Below are 18,391 nucleotides of genomic sequence, written 5' to 3' on the forward strand. Positions count from 1 at the left end.
TTCTGTACATGAGAATACAGAGAAGTCAAATATTGCTCAAGATACATTTTCTTCATGATTTCTTCCTTATTCTCCATTTGGGGATTCAACCATGTGTCCGTCATGTCCCGGACGCGATAAGCTAGAGCTCTGGGGGTTTCTTGGGGGGCCTCCTTGATCTGTCTCAGCTTTATTCGATAGGTGTCCTCAACAATCCTCAGTCTTTCCAGTATATTCCTCTTCACTTCCTCATATGGAGTAAGACCTTGGCGGTTAACAGCCTGGTAGGCTGCTTGCAAGTCCCCTTAGAGAAGCGGACCAGGTATTGTCCCCATGTGTCCAGGGATGACCCGGCCACTCTAGCCAACTGCTCAAAGTTAGAAAAGAATAAATCAGGGTCCTCTCCCTCTACATATTTCTGTAAGACCACAGAGATGAGGCCTGTATGTCCTCTTGGTTGACTAAGGATGTCTGCTAATTTCCCAACGACATTTTCCTGGGCTTGGCTCTGTGCTGAGAGTGTTTTTTGCAGTTTTTCCCTGTCTTCCTCTGCAACAGCCAGGAATTTTTCCATAATGAGTTCCAATTTCTCTAGTCCCTCCGCCATTCTCTGAAATGCGGCCTCCATTTTTCCCGATCCCACTTCTGACACCAGATGTGAGAGGGACAGGCAGAAAAATAATCAAGGAGGCCTTATGCATGGATCAATGATGGCGTGTTTTATTCAAGGAACAGGGCAAACAACAAAAACAGATAAGCTTCGGTGAGTTCTCTTTCCCGGTGGTTGGAGTTCTTCCTTCCTCCTTTCATCTCCAGGTAAGTGGTGGTGACGTTCCCCGGGAAGAGAAGAAACAAAAAGGCGGTACGTCTGGTTGTCTGGAAACGCAAAGAGGATCTTAAGGTAGGAAAAAGAGTACCGTCACCAAGGTTATGAATGGAAAAGACCGGGTGCTCTATTTAAAAAGAGAGTGCAGGGTGCCAGGTGGTGCAAAATTGGGCGTGCTCAAAAGAAAGCCTGGTGTATATATATATATATTTATACTCTTGCCCCTTACTTCAGGTTGTGAGACAATGGGCACAGAAGTGTGCTATTACGACCAAGTTCCTAGGTGAGCAAAACAACGTAAGGTAACTACATACAGGGGCACATTCACAGGTGCGAGCAGTCCTATGGACCCTTAAGACAGAAGCCTTCTTTTTCAATGGACAACAGTTTATGGTTTGGTGCGCCCCCCCAGAAGCAAACACAGGATGGTCATATTGCCCCAGTGCACTCGTGCCCCACAACCCCCCCTCTCCCTTCACACCCTTCCCTGGACCACGTACCGCAGTAGCCGTAACTCTCTGGAGTTATGGCCGCATGAAGGCGTCCTCCGGAGACGTCCACCAGACGTCTGACCAGGTCTCGGGTTCTGCAGGTACGTCGTCCACTTCTTCCTGGTTATCGGCGCCTGCCTGGGTTCAGTCCTCCTCGTTTCCCGGTGAATACCACTGCACGTCCTCCGTTTTTACGTTCCACAGTCTCCTCTCGTCTGGTCTTCGCTCGCCTTTCTACTGTCTCGTGGCATCTTCCAGACTCTCCTCACCCGCTGACTGATCCGCCCTTCTATTTACCGAGACCTCCTCCAATTGGTTCTTTTCCTCATCTGGTTGTTTCTCTGGGGAAGAGGAGTCCGGGTTAATTAACCCTTGCCTGTCAGCTGGAGTCCGTTTAGCCAACGGCAAAGCGGCTCGTGAGTCTGAGTTGAGGTTTATAATAGGGGTGAAAGCGGGCTCCTCCTCAAACTCCTATAGGCCATTGTGGTTGATGAATACGGACATCAATATATATACAAATCTACTGGCATCTCGGATACAGCCCCTGTTACCCCTGATTGCATGTCCCAATCAATTTGGATTTATACCAGGTAGGTCCACTGCCCATAACCTGCTTACTTTTTTTTACTGTCTTACACTGTCTAGACCCCCAGCTACAAGGCCCTGGTGGCTCTCTTGGATGCGACCAAGGATTTTGATTCTCTGGAGTGATCCTTCCTTTTCACTATCCTGACTCCGCTAGGGATTAGCCCATGATTCATCAACCAAATAAAATTGCTACATACTCTATCAATCGTCCGACTAAATGGTGTGAGGTTAGCTCTGCTTGTAATCACACGTGGTACGATACATGGCTGTCTACTGTCGCCATTATTGTTTGTCATAGCCATGGAGCCCCTGGCTGTGCGGTTTCAGCAGCATCATACCGCCAGTGGGCTGGGGTTCTCTACCACGGGGCTTGTTAGACCTGTCAGCCCTAGGGTGGTCTATCCCTATTTTTTTTGCCCTTGTCTCATTTTTTCCCACCTTCTTTTTTGTTGGCCTTAGGTCTCCGAGCACCTTATCATTGCTTATCAATGCTAAGGTGCAGGTGCTCTCTCCTCCCAACATGGCTGCCGCTGGCCCCTGCTACTGCAGCATGGTCTTTTTAGTCGCACTCTAGTTGCCAGGAGCTGGCTGGAACCCCTAAACATTGTTGCCATACCAGCCTGCCTAGCCTGTCCATAGCTAGACTAGGGAAGCTCCTGTAACCTTCTAGAATAGGGGCGGAGTCTGTTTTTGCTGCCTTAGAGGGCGGTCACCTGACCTGGGCATATATGAAGAAAGGAGGGAAAGTTTTTAGTCAGTTGGGGCATCACTGACCTGGGGGACCCTACGCAGGAGACTTAGGCGGTAGGGCCTAGTCAGAAACCTATACCACTGGGGGTGAAAGGGTTTAGGCGCTGCCCACCAAGCTGTGTGAGGCACACTGAACTAGCCCCCTGATCTGGCCCGGCAGGAGGGGAACCCAGGGACCACCTGCAGTGACCTGCTGAGGAATCCTGTCAGCAGCCTTCAACTCAACCCAAGAATCTGTTATCTACCAAGGGCGCAGGAACCATCAAGCGCCAAGAAGAAACCTAACTGCCACAGGACTACTGGGGATCAACCAGGTACTGGGCTGTGCCAGCTCTGCGCCCACTGTCTGCACCTGTGCCCCCAGCGCTGTCCTGCTTCATCTCCCCTGCCAAAGCTGTCCGTCCTACTTTCCCGGCGCTCTCCTCTTCTGCCCTCGAGAAGCACCTGAGACTTCCAGAACTGCGGGGCCCCTGAGAGCGCTGTAATCTGCCCCAGGCGCTAGCTCTACCGAGCGTTGGTCCAATTTGTGCCCCAGCGCCGAGGCCCATGAGCGCTGTGTCCTGAGAAGTGCTGCGAAGTCACCACGTGCTACTGTTGAGAACTCTGAACATTGCTGCCTGCCGCAGCGCTGCACCGAAGCGCGCCCGAGGCCGCCTGACTCTGACGCAGCCCCGGCGCTCCCCTGGTGGTGCCACCCGACTGTTGTGCTCCTGTGGCGCTATATGCCTGTCGTCGCGCTGTGCCCTAGAAGCGCTAGAAGGACCACTCACCGCCGCATCCCTTGCTGTCCTGTCCGGGCTCCAGCCTGCCGATTGAGGTCGCAGCGCGGCACTTAAGCGCGCCCGAGGCCGCCTGACTCTGACGCGGCCCCGACGCTCCCCCGGTTGTGCTGCCCCGACTTCATAGCCCCCTCGGCGGCCCTCTGAGCCAGGAGAGGGCCGCCGCTTCTCGACGCTAGGCCGCGTTAGGCCTGAAGCCTGCCTCTGCCCTCACGTGACGGGGGCACGTTTTCTGCCCCGCCCCCACCAGCACCGCGCCCCCGCAGGCCGCACTGCCATTGGCGGCTGCGGGCGCGCCTTTGCCTAGACCTGTACGGATTGATCCCCGGCCCCAGGAGCCATCAGCAGGCCCGGGGACGGTCCCTCGTTAGAGCGGGACCTCCACTGCTTCCAGCGAGTGGGGGGGCCCCGAGGAGTGCCCAAGCCCCCCTACCATCTGCGGCACACTGGAACCCTCCGAAAGGGGCCGAGGAGGCCCGAAGTCTACGGTAACCCCCGGGGAGGAGGGCGGAAGGTCGGAGAAGGCCCGAGTTTACCCCTCCCCTGGGGAAGACTGTTGTTGGGCCCCGTTGGCCCCCAATTAGCCCCTTTACTGTCTGTTAACCCCTGGCTGGGGACTAGCTCATTACAGGCGACTGCAAGGCCCTGTTCAATGACAAGATTATTCTGGCCTGATTCTTAATGACCTGTTTACTCCTGAATGGTTAAATGTTTGCCTTACATAAGGAGCTGATTATTTCTTGCCTAATGAGATGTTGCCTGATCCATAATTATATGATTATTCCTGTTTGCTGAAATGGTTATTCCTGATGAAATATTCTTCTTGATTGAGGAGATGTGTACCCTGGTCTGAGGAAGTGTTGATTCTTACGACTTTTGAATCATTTACTCCAACCTCATGAAATGTTATGCTTAAGTTTAATAATATGCTGATTGCGCATACATTGAAATGTGTTATTGAGTAAATGCTACACTGATCAATTGATTACCTTGAATTCTAATCTACATAAAAGTATATTGATTTGAATCAAACCTACTGGTGTGGTCTCAATCATTGTGTGCGTTACCTGCCTCGGTGGATGTGTGTGCTGTGTGGTCACTTTACACCTAAGCTTTCGGGTGCCTACCTGCTCGTGCCAGGCTACCCCTCAGGGAACTGGTGACCCCAGTTCCTACATTTGGTGGCGAGTGGTGGGATCAGGACCTGTGACTATACAGCACCCTCCAGCGAGACAGAGTGCGCCGCAATTAGACTAGACACCTATTGTGCATGGAAACCTAAGCAATCAACCCCCCACTGTCTAACCTGAGTGTGTAGAGTCCTGTTTTGACCTAATCCTGTTACCTACGTCCTAGTATCTTTCCCTTGATTTATCTGGGTCCCCACCTGTCAAAATGGAGTTCCAGCTAGCCGACCTGGAAGAGTATACAGTGGTGCAGCTAAGGGAATTTTGTCAGGGGATGGGGGTGCCGGTTGGGCGGAGAGACGCGAAGGAGGAGCTCTGTACCGCTTTAAGGGCATGGGTAAGGGCCCACCCAGAGGGGAGCGGGGAAGGGGAACAGGAGGGGCAGGTCACACATGAGGAGGCGGGTGCTTCAGGAGAACTAGACCTACTCAATATTGATGTTACTGAAAATGTGTTGCCAGGAAGACGTTCCAGGACAGGCAGTAGTGGGTCTAGAAGGAGTACGTCGTCGCAGGGGTATGAGGAGAGGAGGGAGGAGAGGCAATTGAAATGGGAGCTTGCCAATCTAGAGCACGAGAGGGAGAGAGAAAGGGAAGATAAAAAGTTCGCAATGGAAGATAAGAGATTAGCGATGGAGGAGAGGAAGTTGGCGCATGAGCTTCAGCTTAAGGAGTTGGAGTTGCGAGCATTGCAATTAAGTGCGCCAGGAAGTCCTAATGGTGGCAGCGTACCAGGGGCTCAACATGAGCCTAAGTTTTGGTTACCCAAAGAGGTGATAGCGAGTTACACTCTGGGGGATGACATTGCCAAGTGGTTGGAGGCGTATGAAGTGGCCTTGACAGCCCATGGGGTGCCTGAGAACTACTGGGGAGGTGGCCTGTATCGATACATACCCCCCAATGTCGGGGACACCCTTCTGTACCTAGAGAAGGCGGACCAGTTCAGATATCCCCCCATGAAGGAGGCGCTACTTAAAAAGTTTGGCCTCAACCCGAAAGGTATCGCCAGAAGTTCAGTGGCAGCCAAAAGCTGTCTACACAGAATTGGGTAGACTTTTTTGATTATGCCCGTAAGGCTCTGGATGGTTGGGTGTGTGCCAGCAAGGTGCATGGTTATGAGGGCTTGTACAACTTATTTGTAAGAGAGCACTTCTTGGATAAATCTTTTCCGGAGCTGCGCCAACATCTGGTAGACCGCAAGCTGACTGATCCCCGTGAGCTTGCGGAAGATGCGGATACTTGGGTTAGCACCCGGGTGTCTCACAAGGGCCCTGGGGGAGATGGCCCGAAAGTCGGACAGGGTTTTCCCCAGAAGAAAGAAGGGGAGATAAAAAGAAGGAGTTCTCACGAGGCCCACAAAACAGAGAGTTAAAGTTAAAAGAAAACATTTGTATATATGATGCGCCTTCTACTTTTCAAGTAGGACATTCTTTTTCTGTAAGGGAGACAAAACATGCAAAGTCCTGTTCGCTCCCTTCGAAAAACCATCATTATACTGTTTCAATTTCCCGAAACACCTCTATGTTGTGCTCTGTTTCTCATCCATAAAAATTTAAAGCATAATCATGCTATTACAAGTACTCAGACACCTGTGAAATTTTGTAGACACTAAAATTCCGAGGTCCCTTTTGAAGAGGACTCTTTTCCCTCTTCAACCCATTTTGCATAATAAAAAGGGGAAGAGAAAAAGTAGAGTGAATTATGTAGTATATCTTACCCAAGTTTACCAGTAATTCTCTGAACCCGGGATCGTCGTGGGAACTCTGTCTTGTTGTCGCATTCTACGTGAAAAAACACAGGGCAAACTGTATCTCTTTAGTACACCATTCTCTGTTCTTGACTCTATTGTTCACAAGATTGAGTCCTTAATCAAAAGTGTGCACGAAGCACAGTTTTCTAACTTGTGACATCCTTCTAGTTCTTAATGCATTTGGTCGCTTTCTGGTAAGTTTGAAATTAGGAGGTACCACCCCGGAACCCCTGCTATTTTGTGGGTATTAATGGCACTGAAAAGTGATTACTTTCCTCTCCTCTGTGTCAAAACTAAGGATGAGCGTAGTTGTCGGAGTACCACTACACAAATGTGCAGAATTGATCAAAACTCCGTGAATTCCGCTTCGCAACTCCATTCGATCTGACCACAACTAATGAATCAGAAACCTCACATACCCTTGGTAAAACAAGTAACTCTGTTATTACATGCTAAAATGCATATAATCATCTCACAAAAGTGAAAATGGAAATTCAGCAAGCAGTGAGAGAGGTGATGATTTTGATTTCCTCACTAACCTAGGGGGAGAACCAAGCAGATGCCTTGAACGCAAAGAGCGTATCATGCTGAACGATTGGTGGTGGTCCCATCCTCCTGGGACCACGCCAAGCACAGTTATGGGCAAAAAATACAATCCCAACCAAAAGCCCTGCAAAGCATTATGGGACAATATTCTAGGGTGCAGTGAATGTTATAATATCCAATACCAAGACATTCCTCAAGGGGCAGGCTCTCGGACTCAGCTGAGAACTAATACTATAATACTCACTAAACTCTAGAATCTCATCCCATAATGCTTTGCTGGGCCTTTGGTTGGCATTGTATTCTTGCCCATAACTTTGCTTGGAGTGGTCCTAGGAGGATTGGACTACCATAATCATTGAGCAGGATATGCTCTTTGTGTTCAAGACGGTTAGGGGAACCCCAAAATCATCACCACTCTCATTGACTGTTATTTTTTAAAGCTCACTTTTGTGAATTGGTTACATGCTTTGTAGCATGTTAATGTAAAATTGTTGTATCAATGGAATGTGGGTGCAGTAGCTTATTTCAGAGGTTTTGCATGAACTCCATTGTTGTGTATTAATAAAAGTTTTAAACAGAATTCTCTTAGACCTTTAGTAAAAAAAAAGAAATAATTATCTTTGCATGCTAAAATACATAGAGCCATCCCATGAAAATGAAAATATAGCGAACAGTGCCTTTAGTTAAACAATAAATAATGTTATCTCTACATGCTCAATTGCATATAGTCATCTTACAAAAGTGAAACTGAAAAATAGCAAGCAGTGAGAGACGTGATGATTTTGGGGCCCCCTAACCTAGGCCAATATCTACACGTTTTCCATTCAGTGTATATGGGCAATCTCTGCAATAGCCACACGCATCACAGGGGGTAAGTTCCAGTTGTTCTTTTTCCTTATCTCCAAAGGTCTAGAGGTCATTAGTCTACTATGGACCACCATATATTTGATACTCCAACTTTTTTTTAAAGAGAATAAAGGAGGTGGCTGATTCAGTCCATTAAAATTTAGTATGCACCAGTTCTTTTGTATGATCTTGTTTCATTTGATTAGATGTTTTGTTATATATGTAACACATATACTTCTGCCCTCCTGTTCTCTTTGATGTGTCTCAAGCAGAGCCTCCCTGTTGTTATTTTTACTGCATTTTTGAGCTCTCTTGGTTAGTCATTTAGGGTCTTCACAATCACGGAACTTTTTGCTCAATAGTTTTGCCTCTGTGTTATACGTTAGTTCTGAACAATTCCTGCGTAAATGTAAGAACTGTCCACAAGGGAGGTTCTCCCTAAAGGAGCGAGGGTGGAAACTATTAAATGAGAGTAGGTTGCTCCTGTCTGTTGGTTTATGGAACACACTACTTACTAGACCACCATTCTCCTCCTTGATGTTCAAATCCAGAAATGCCAGAGAATCATTTGTTGTTGTTCCTGTAAAGAACATAAAAGGGTTCTTGGGTATGTTTGTTGCAGACTTTGGATGTACAAATCCTGTGCCAAGACAACGTACACAGCGATAGAATGAAAAGTGTGGAATCCTTTGGACTTGTTTCTTGTCATGTGGTGGCCATAATGCAATATGTGTGCCATCATGGGCACCAACAAAATGATGTTGTGGATAACCCTGGGTGTTAAAATCCACTCCGCTCGCGGAATTTGCGGATTTTCTATTGAACGTGGAGTTACCAAAAACTCTGGGCTCCGCAGCGTTGCAGAGTTTTTTCTTGTTCGTGCTTTCAAAATGTGGTATTGCGGTAGCGACTTACAGGGATCCCTGCGTTCACCGACGAGATTTACTATCCATTCACAAGCGCCACAAGATTTTGGTAGCCGGCTGCGATGTCCAGCGAGAGTGTGCGATCGCGAACACGTCATTCGGACAAGCGATTGGACATCCAGTGGAAGCTTGGTGAAGTTTGCAATGCCGAACATGCAGAAATTGCATTTGGGAGAAGAATATATCTCAAGCAGCATAAAACCTTCTGGAAAATAATGATTTGAATGAAAAAAACTCTTCAGATTGAAATTTGGCTGTACTTTTTTGTGCAAGGATCTGGATGACGCAATATGGGTGCTTCTGAGAAGGATTGTTTTAATAGATGAAATGCTTGTTCTGCTTCTGGCGACCAATAAAATGAGACTGCTTTCTTTAAAAGATGGGTAATGGGAGGAAAAATGGATGAGGAGTTAGGAATAAAGCGCCGATAAAAGTTGGCGAAGCCCAGGGACAGTTGAATATCATTTAGGGATCTTGGCGTTTCCCATCGTAAAACGGCCTGCACAATTGAATGATCCATACCAATGCCTTCGGGAGTAATCACATAGCCCAAGAACTCGATGTTAGTAGAATGGAAAATGCACTTATCAATTTTGTCAAAAAGATTGTGTTCTCGCATTCGTTGCAACACTGCCCTGACATGACCAATGTGTTCTTCTGTGGAGGATGAGTACATGAGAATGTCATTGATGTAACAGACAACAAACAGTTAGTCCCATTACCTGAGAGGCTGCTAGTCGAGCGGTTGCTTTTTTAGAATTCTACTCTTTTAAAAAACTTTGAAAATATTGCAATTACCTTTATTTCCCTTGTGTCCGCTCCCCTCCTTGCATATAGCGTTTCACGGATCTTAGCGTGACGCTATTATTTTTAAACCAGATCGCTCCTACCCTCACTGCTCATTTGCACACTATTAAGGCAACATTCTTACGGTCCCCACTTGGGTGGTGCCTTAGTCGATTTTAGGACTGAGGCTCACCGGGTCCCGGGCTCGATCCGGTTTTGGCGGCCATATTAGGTGGGTCATCATTACGGCGAGCGTTCTAGTCGCCCCTACATAAACGTCCACCCATGTCTACGCGCAGCGGACGCGTTCAGCGGGTGCGCCGGATTCGCGCCGGAGTCACGCCAGAGTCCAGCCCATCTGCGCCCGTCCGCGGCCGGATGGGCGTAGGGCTGGACTCTATGCCGGTTTGCATTACCGACAGGGTGAGTTACTCTCGAAAAGACCTACTCAGTCTCAGACCTGCGAAAAATTCAGAGTGTAACTACGTTTCAGAGTCAGATGAACATTTTGAAAATTGTACGCTCTGTTGCCCTTATTCCTTAAAACTGACCCAGGCACCGGTTTCATGCCCAGGCTTGAAACTAGCTTCATTAAATTGTAGGTCGCTTCCCAAACATGCCCTGTTAATTAATCACCTTCTTCTTGACCATGAGCTAGATATCCTGTTTCTCACAGAAACATGGCTTACGACACACTCAGATTCGGATATCGCCATGGCTCTCCCTCCGGGTTTTCTTATTCAGTCTCAACTACGCCCCTTGGGTAGAGGGGGCGGGCTGGCTATTCTGCACAGAGACCATTTCATGTGCAGAATTAGCGATGCACAAATTACGGACTCAGAGAGTTGCCATTTTTCAATTCAATTGGCCCCTACCACCTCTCCTATAGGCCTTTTGGTGTACCGCCCCCCCGGGCCATTTTGGTCCTTTTGCCAGCTCGTTGTTAGAATCCATCTCAGCTCTGGCCCCTTCTGCATCCAATTACACTGTTCTTGGTGACCTCAACATTCATTTTGATGATCCCCTTGACACGGGGGCCGCTGATTTGAGGTTGGATTTGGCTGCTTGTGGACTTCAATTGATTAATAATGGGCCCACCCACAATCAGGGCCATTTGTTGGATCCTGTTTTTACGAATGTCTGTTCTATCCAGGCAAAACCCCCTTGTCCCCTCCCCTGGACAGACCATTTTTTAGTTTCTCTTTCCTGGCCAGGGGATTTTAGGAAACCTTATAAGTCCGTCATTTATACCCAGGATAGGGCCTGGTCTAGACTCTCGATTGAGGATTGGTCTAGAGCATTGGAACTTACGACTCCTGCTCCTACTGCGGACCTTGCTTTGGCTGACAGCAACTTTAGGAACTGGATTACCGGTTCACTTGACTCCATCCTACCCATAAAAACCAGAGAAAATAAGAGTGGGAAAATAGGCTCCGCCCCTTGGTTCAATTCGGAACTGAGAGCTCTCCGAAAGGACTGCAAAAAATTGGAACGTCTGTGAAGAAAGGACTGGCTCCACACAAAAAAAGACTCCTTCCGGACGGCTGTTAGAGCCTACAAACTAGCCTTGAAAGTAGCCAAGGCCTCTCACTATGATAATAGGATCAAAAATGCCACAAACTCCTCGAGAGAGACCTATCTCATAGTTAAAGAACTCTTAAAGATTCCGCAGCCCCCTATATCGGCTCTGGCTACATCGGACAGGAGTATGGAACTCGCGAAGTTCTTTGACTCTAAAATTTCCAATATTTTGACCGCACTTCCTCAGCCATCTCAGCTACTTTGCTGGGATAGCGTGGTTCCTGAAACTTGCTCAGCGGAGTCTCCTCGACCACAGCTTAATGCCTTTAGGGCCGTATCATTGGATGAACTTGATAAGACCCTGGCTAAAATGAAAAGTGGCTCTCCTTGTGACCCCGCTCCCATGAGGTTTTTGAAACAAGTTGCTCCCGTGATTGTTCCTTCTGTTCTGGAGCTGATTAATTCCTCACTGTTACAAGGCTCCATCCCGCCCAGTTGGAAGGGGGCGGTAGTTAAAGCCCTACTAAAGAAACCCCAGCTGGATCCGGCTGATCTGGCTAATTATAGGCCAATCTCGCTCCTACCTGGCATTAGCAAAATCGCCGAAAAACTGGTTAATGTCCAGTTGTCCCAGTTCCTGGAATCTAATAAACTCCTGCGTTGCTCCCAAACAGGGTTTCGCCCTGGCCAGGGCACGGACACTGCCCTCCTCGCTGTTATCGAGGAAGCTAGGTGCATTTTGGATTCAGGGGGATCAGTGGTAATGATCCTCCTGGACCTTAGTGCAGCCTTTGACACGGTGAATCACCGTGTCTTGATCCATCGGCTGGCCAGGGCGGGGCTCGGGGGCACTGCCCTAGCCTGATTAGAGTCATTCTTGTCGGGCCGTACGTTCCAGGTCTGGGATGGCAACTCTTGTTCTGACCATCTTCCTCTTCTAAGTGGGGTGCCCTAGGGCTCCTCACTTAGTCCTACTCTTTTTAATGCTTACATGGCCCCTTTGGAAGATGTGGTTGCCCCCTCTGGTATCAAGATTGTGAGTTATGCGGACGACACGCAATTGGTCGTCTCTCTCTCACATCTTGACCAATGCTCAGACAATTTGCTACACTGCCTTCAGGAAATTCATCTTTGGATGTGTGATTCCTCACTCAAACTTAACGGGTCTAAGACTGACATTATGCTGCTGGGAAAAAAATGGACAGCGATTCCACCATCTGTCTGGCCCGATACTATGGGTGAGGTTCCCGCTCCCAAAACAGAAATCAAGAGCCTGGGGGTCTGGCTCGACCAGGACTTATCCATGAAAACCCAGGCAAAAAAAACAGCAGGAACTTGTTTTGGACTTCTACGCTCTGTCCGTAAGATTCTCCCTCTGCTTCCCCCTCTGTCCAGGAAGCTTCTAGTCCAGGGATTGGTACTCTCACGACTGGACTATAGCAATGTGATCTACCTAGGGGCCCCTGAAGACACTCTCGGCAAACTTCAACGAACACAAAATGCGGCAGCCAGGATGCTGTTGGGCCTTCCTTCCCGAGCCTCTGCTAGACCAGCGCTCAAAGCCCTCCATTGGCTTCCTGTGCGAGAGAGGATCGATTTTAAAGCTATGTGTATCGCCCACAAGCTTCTGAATGGGCAAGGGCCACCGATCTTAGCGGGTCTGGTCACCCCGTTCAAAGCCTCAAGATCTCTTCGCTCGGACAATGAACGACTTGCAACTGTCCCCAAGTTTAGGAAGGTACGCACGGGAGGCCGTCGCTTCTCAGTGAGGGCAGCCGCACGCTGGAATTCGCTTCCCCGTGGCTTGCGGCTGGAATCATGCTATCTACGCTTTCGCAGGCAACTTAAAACCTTTCTCTTTCCTAAATAGGTCCATTTGCTCCCTTCTGCCTGTTTCTGACTTCTGACTTTATAGCGCTGGGATGCCTTCGGGTCACCAGGCGCTCTATAAATCCCTAAATAAATAATAAATAAATCTAGGAAATCATGTAGCACTTCATTAATAAACAATTGGAAGGCCGCAGGTGCATTGCACAACCCAAAGGGCATCACAGTTTTCTGAAATAATCCGAATTTTGTTTAAAAGGCCGTATTCCATTTGTCTCCGGCTTTTACTCTTATTAAATGGTATGCACCTCGTAGGTCCAATGTATGGTGGATTTACGCACCTGATTAAGAAGAACTGGTATTAATGGGAGGGGATACCTATTCCTAACGGTGATTTTATTGATGGCGCAATAATCGATGCAAGCGCGCAACTCTTTATTCTTTTTCGGGAAAAAAAAAGAACAGAACTCACGGGAGACGTAGAGTGTCTGATGAATCCTTTGAGCAAAAGGTCGTCAAGATATTCTTTTAAATAGTGAGTCTCAGGTTCAGACAGGGCATATACTCTGCTACATGGTAACGAGGCCCCCGGAAGCAAATTGATGCGGCAATCCTATGACCTATTGGTGGGTAATTGAGTTGCCTGCTTCTCAGAAAATACATCCTGGAAATCCTCATAGATTGGTGGTAAAGCAGAACTCTTATCAATGGGGGTGTAGGTTAAGATGACTCAGGTGTGGAAGCACAATGTAAAGGAGTAACCGGCTGTTATCTATTTGCATAACAAGAATTACTGCAGTACGAGGAGTCTAGGGTAACTGTGCGTTTCACCCAAACAGATTTTGGGTTATGGAACTGGAGCCATGGAATGCCTAAAACGGCCCCAAAAACAGGGGTATCTATCAGATCAAACTGAATTACCTCAGAGTGCCTATCTGCACTCAGCATAGTCAAAGGCGCAGTTTGATGGAGAATCAAACCAGAAGTTAATTCTGACCCATCCACTGCTCCCACAGGTTCAGGAGTTTCTATTTTGATGGTGGGTATATTAAGCGTATGTGCTAAACCAATATCCACAAAGTTTTCCATGGCCTCTGAATCCAACAGGATATATATTACCTTCCTCACTTGATTTGAAATAAACAGGGTAACAATGAGAGTAAGGTAATGGGGCATAGCCACTGCAGTGTTTGCCAGGTAATGATACGAGGCTGTGTCACCCTGGGTAGATGATAAGAGGGCATCACTCCTTATCGGGCCGAGGAGTTTTCTGAATATGCAGTGTCATTATCTAGGACTGCCGTAGGAGGATCTGTAAGACCTATTGCTTTACGAGAAGGAGTTTTGGCCAGACCATCCCGAGCAAAATGTCCTGCTCGACCACAGTAAAGACATAGATGTAAACGTCTTCTTCGGTCCTTTTCGTCTTTTGAAAGAGGTCCCCTGACACCACCAATTTGCATTGGTTCTGAGGATTCAGGAGAAGAAGAGACACTAGGATATTCCTTTTTATCATTCTTCACAAAACCCATTCATGAAAAATCCCCAGAAGCTTTTTCACCTCTTCACTCTCCAAGACGATTGTCCAGCTGCACCAGCAACTCAATAAATTCTGCACAGTCTATAGGAGGGTCCACACTTTGTGTAATGATATCCTTTAAGTCACCTTTTTTCTTCTGCCCATTCTGCTTCTGCGAGAAATTGTTTGAAGGGGGCGATATAAGATATAAGATAATGAATCTTGGTTTTCTTACTGTAAGTTCAAGAATTCAGTGTCAGTTGCTTTGACAAAATGGTGTTTGGCGAAGAGCTTACGCATGGTTTCCTTAAACTACCGAAAATCATGTAAATTAGGATCATTTCGTTCTACAAAGGGAATAGACCACGTAGCTGTGGTTCCACCCAGATTGGAAAGAATGAATGCCACCCTAGATGCATAATCAGTCAAGTTGTGAGACAAGCCACTCACCTGAATTCCAGGAGCGCGTCTGTGGGGGTGATGCTTGATCCTCAACCCACCTGGAACAACTCTCAGCACTACTGATTTACAGGAGCTCTGGCAGTTGTCCCAAAAGGAAAGGGGAATGGGAAGAGAGAGAATACAAGAAGAGAAGAGACCATCACCCTCTGCCACCTGGGCCAGCCAGCATCCGAGTTCTTATGAGCAGGAGCAGCACCTAGATGTCAAAAGAAATGATTAACACCCAACTCAATTCCTACATGAATATTTTCATGAGCTTTAGCTAATAATTTGTGATTCAGGAATGACCTCTATGTTCTGTGCAGATAAGTGTTCAATAATATTTAGTACTTCAGTTTTCTCTCAGGGAATCTGAATATGCACAATGTCAAAAAAATAAAAACAATAATTTATACCCTTGTGTTCCTTTAGTTTCTTGACATCAATCTTATGTCTCAGAATGACCCTCACCTTGGTCACGGTGCTAATACAGCAGTAATAAGAACATGAGCGACAAGCTTACAGCGAGTGAATAACACAGAAATTGTCTATAGTGTCTCAGCTGCGATAAATAAAAGACTAATATCAGCTTAGGCTTCTGTTCAGTACTGTGGAAATGAAACAATCACAGTTGTCAACTGACTGCTTAAAACAAAGAATTCCAAAGAGTTCAACAGTCAAAGAGACTCAAGGTCCCAAATTAACCTACACCAAGACCAACGGGCTCAAAGTAAACAAAGTCCCAATGTTTAGGATTCAAGACTTAGCTCAGTATCTGTCCGGACGGTGTCCTGCTGACAGCAGACTTTCTCTTGTTGCTGAAGCGTGAAAAGAAAACAATCAGCTGTTTCAGAGGCGCGTTGTGAAGATCTTCGTTGCTGGAGAAGTAGCACAGCAAACTGATCCTCAGGAGCACTTCAAGCGGCGAAGACAAAAAGCCAAGCACCGCGTGATGGTGGGCGTGGCTATTTATAGTCTCTGCTACGAGTGTTTAGAAAACGTGCAGAAACGTGATAGTGACAGCTGCTGAAACTCGTGTGTGAGCGCGTGCTTATAGCATTCCCAATGCTGTGGTAGTGCAATACGTCCAGGTCTCTCATGAAGCATATAGGGGGCACAATTACATATAAATACAGATATAATAAAGCATTGGTAAAAGCAAGCAATAATATAAACTGGAGTAAAGTAAAGCAATGTGTACACACATGATTTTAGACAGTATTTAAAGGGGCAGCAGAACATGATTCATTAATGAACCGTTGGGGTGATTACAAATGAAACAGTCCATACCAACAGTACCAGTGCCAGCCTGGTTCCTAACACCCTACGCTAGCCTGGCGTATGCCGGGCCAGCCAACTCTGCACACGCTTACAGGGGGACGTAACAGGCTATATTTCCGTGATCTTCCTCACTTGTTGGGGTGGAATGGTTGCTTCCAGTGTCCACAACACTCTCACCACCAGCATTATATGTCGACATGGATATGTCAGTCATTTGCATACTGCAGTCTGTCCAGCACATCCACGCCACACTTGGCATTGTGTACATTCTCATTCATGGGTCAGTTGCCTCCTTCGCACATGCCTGGTTCCCACCTCTCCCCACATCCTGCTATTGTGTAGCCGAGGTGCCATGACATTGATGGCTCATGTTCATGGCTTGCCTTTGATACCACAGTAAGTTGTGCTGTCATGTCTGGTGGGTGGACATGTTGTTTGGCATGTTGTATGTGTGTTTGTAACATGTGTTTTGCCAGAGTTGTGAGTTGCATGATTGTGGAGTTGAGGTGTTTGGTGTGTTCATTTGGTACTTACCAACGAGCAGTGCATTTCCATAGGTGCTGTCCTAGAAGCGCCGGTTGATAATGGACTGTCAGAAGATGTAGGAATCATGCACACTGCCTGGGTAGTTGGCGACGACGTTGGTTAAGAGTCCCCGGTGATCCACTATTGCCTGCACATTGATGGAATGTGTGTGCTTTCTGTTGTGGTAATTGTGTGCAGTGTTGCAGGGGGTACAAACATGTGTGTAGTCAATTGCCCCCAACACTTGCAGGAATGCAGCTATGGCGTAGAAGCCTTGCTTGGTCTCGAGCTGTTCCTGCGCAGTGTGGGGGAATTATAGGTACTGGGGTACCAAGCTGATGATGGCATCTTGGTCAGGTTTGAGGAACTTGGATAGGGCTGGCTGTGAGACTCCTCCGACAGTGGCAGTTGTTGGTTGGAAAGTCCCAGAGGCCAACAGGTGCAGCACAGCCAGCAGCTTTGTCTGCGGAGGGATGGTGGTTGTCTGCTGTGTTGGTACCGTCAGCCTGTGGGTAATGATGTTCAGGATGTGGAGGATGGTTGTCCTCTTGAGGCTGTAGTGGGCAATGACATGCTCTGGTGTTAAGTCTGTGAGTTTGGTGTATTTCCTGAAGGTCCGCTGTCTTTGTCTGCACTGCCACTGTGGTTGTCCGGCGTGGCAGGGGGTACAGGGGACGGTCCTGGGGGTGGTGGCAGTGGGTGTTGTGGCCCTGTTGGGGCTCCGAGCTGCATGATGAATAGCTCCATAGCATCTGTTGCTCTTCAGGTGTGGCTCTGGGCTGGGCTCTCTTTTATGCTGCAGGTTGTCATCCGGCTTTGCACCAGGTCAGAGCAGGTGTTAATTTACTGCTGCTAACGCGCCTTTTCACCGGTTTTAGGATCTTATCGCTGATGTGGCTGGTCGTTGAGAATGTTGTGGACTGGCGTTGTCACAGATTTTTGCTCGAGAACACCTACTCTGCATCTCAATATTGATAGTTGACGGGGTCATCCATGGGGATGTTTTTTGAGGATGCTATCACCGGAAAAGTGGTGGTACTGTCTGCCCGCACCAGCTTGTGAATGGGGCGCTATGCGACTTTGGCTGCGCTAAAGTGCAGCTAACTCAGCGATAGCTCCTTGAGAATATGCCTCCTAATCTTTAGGAATTAAATTAACATTCTAGTGTTTACACTAGCAACAAACCTGGTTACCAACCGCTTGGTTGTGTAATCCACTATTAACAAAGCATAATGGTCACTGGGTCGTAACAGTTCCACTTGACCAACTGTGTAAAGAAATGCAGTAAATCACCTGCCAAGTAATCCACAGCTCCGTAGAAATGCCGGTGGTCCAGAAACACTCCATGATATAAGAAGCAGGACACAGGTAATTGAACTTTTATTGTTTCAATGTCTTGGTAGAGACCGTTGGATCAGTAGCTGTGCAGCCAATGTCTCTTGAGTAGCTGTCAATAATAATTCCTCACAACAATCTGGAGCTCTATGACACTCACCAAATTCTATCAAGTCTCAACAGACAGGGGAGCAAATTCCAGCCTTTCTATCCGAGAAAAGGATCCCTTCTTTTTGAGACTGAGCTTTGGAGTTCGAAGACAATTGATGTTAGAAGATCTAAGAGCCCTTTTGGTGCAATAGTGTCCAAAATGATCAGCAATATATTTCAGACTTATAGAATACAAATCAGAGTAAGAGATTTAAACAAGCACACTTCCAAATTGAAGGAACTGATAACCCTAGGAGACCAATCGCTTATATGGGAGCCTGAGCACCAAATGAACAGCCGTATTTTAGACGACTAGGGGTTTCCGAAGAAGTTGCTTGT

The 18,391-nt window shown here is 47.5% G+C and overlaps 1 protein-coding gene across 1 annotated transcript in view; it reads right to left on the reverse strand.

The window, feature by feature from the left end:
* Positions 1-699: 699 nt before the first annotated feature.
* LOC144756938 (olfactory receptor 5V1-like) overlaps positions 700-18,391 on the reverse strand; it is a 65,480-nt gene continuing 47,788 nt past the window's right edge. Inside the window, exons 5-6 of the mRNA XM_078646346.1 lie at positions 8,257-8,321; positions 700-855 (exon numbers count right to left, since the gene is read on the reverse strand). Coding sequence (XP_078502472.1) covers positions 700-855; positions 8,257-8,321 — 221 coding nt within the window. The remainder of the gene's footprint in view (positions 856-8,256; positions 8,322-18,391) is intronic.

The sequence above is a fragment of the Lissotriton helveticus genome, chromosome 1_1 (assembly GCF_964261635.1).
Source record: "Lissotriton helveticus chromosome 1_1, aLisHel1.1, whole genome shotgun sequence".
Lineage (NCBI taxonomy): Eukaryota > Metazoa > Chordata > Amphibia > Caudata > Salamandridae > Lissotriton > Lissotriton helveticus.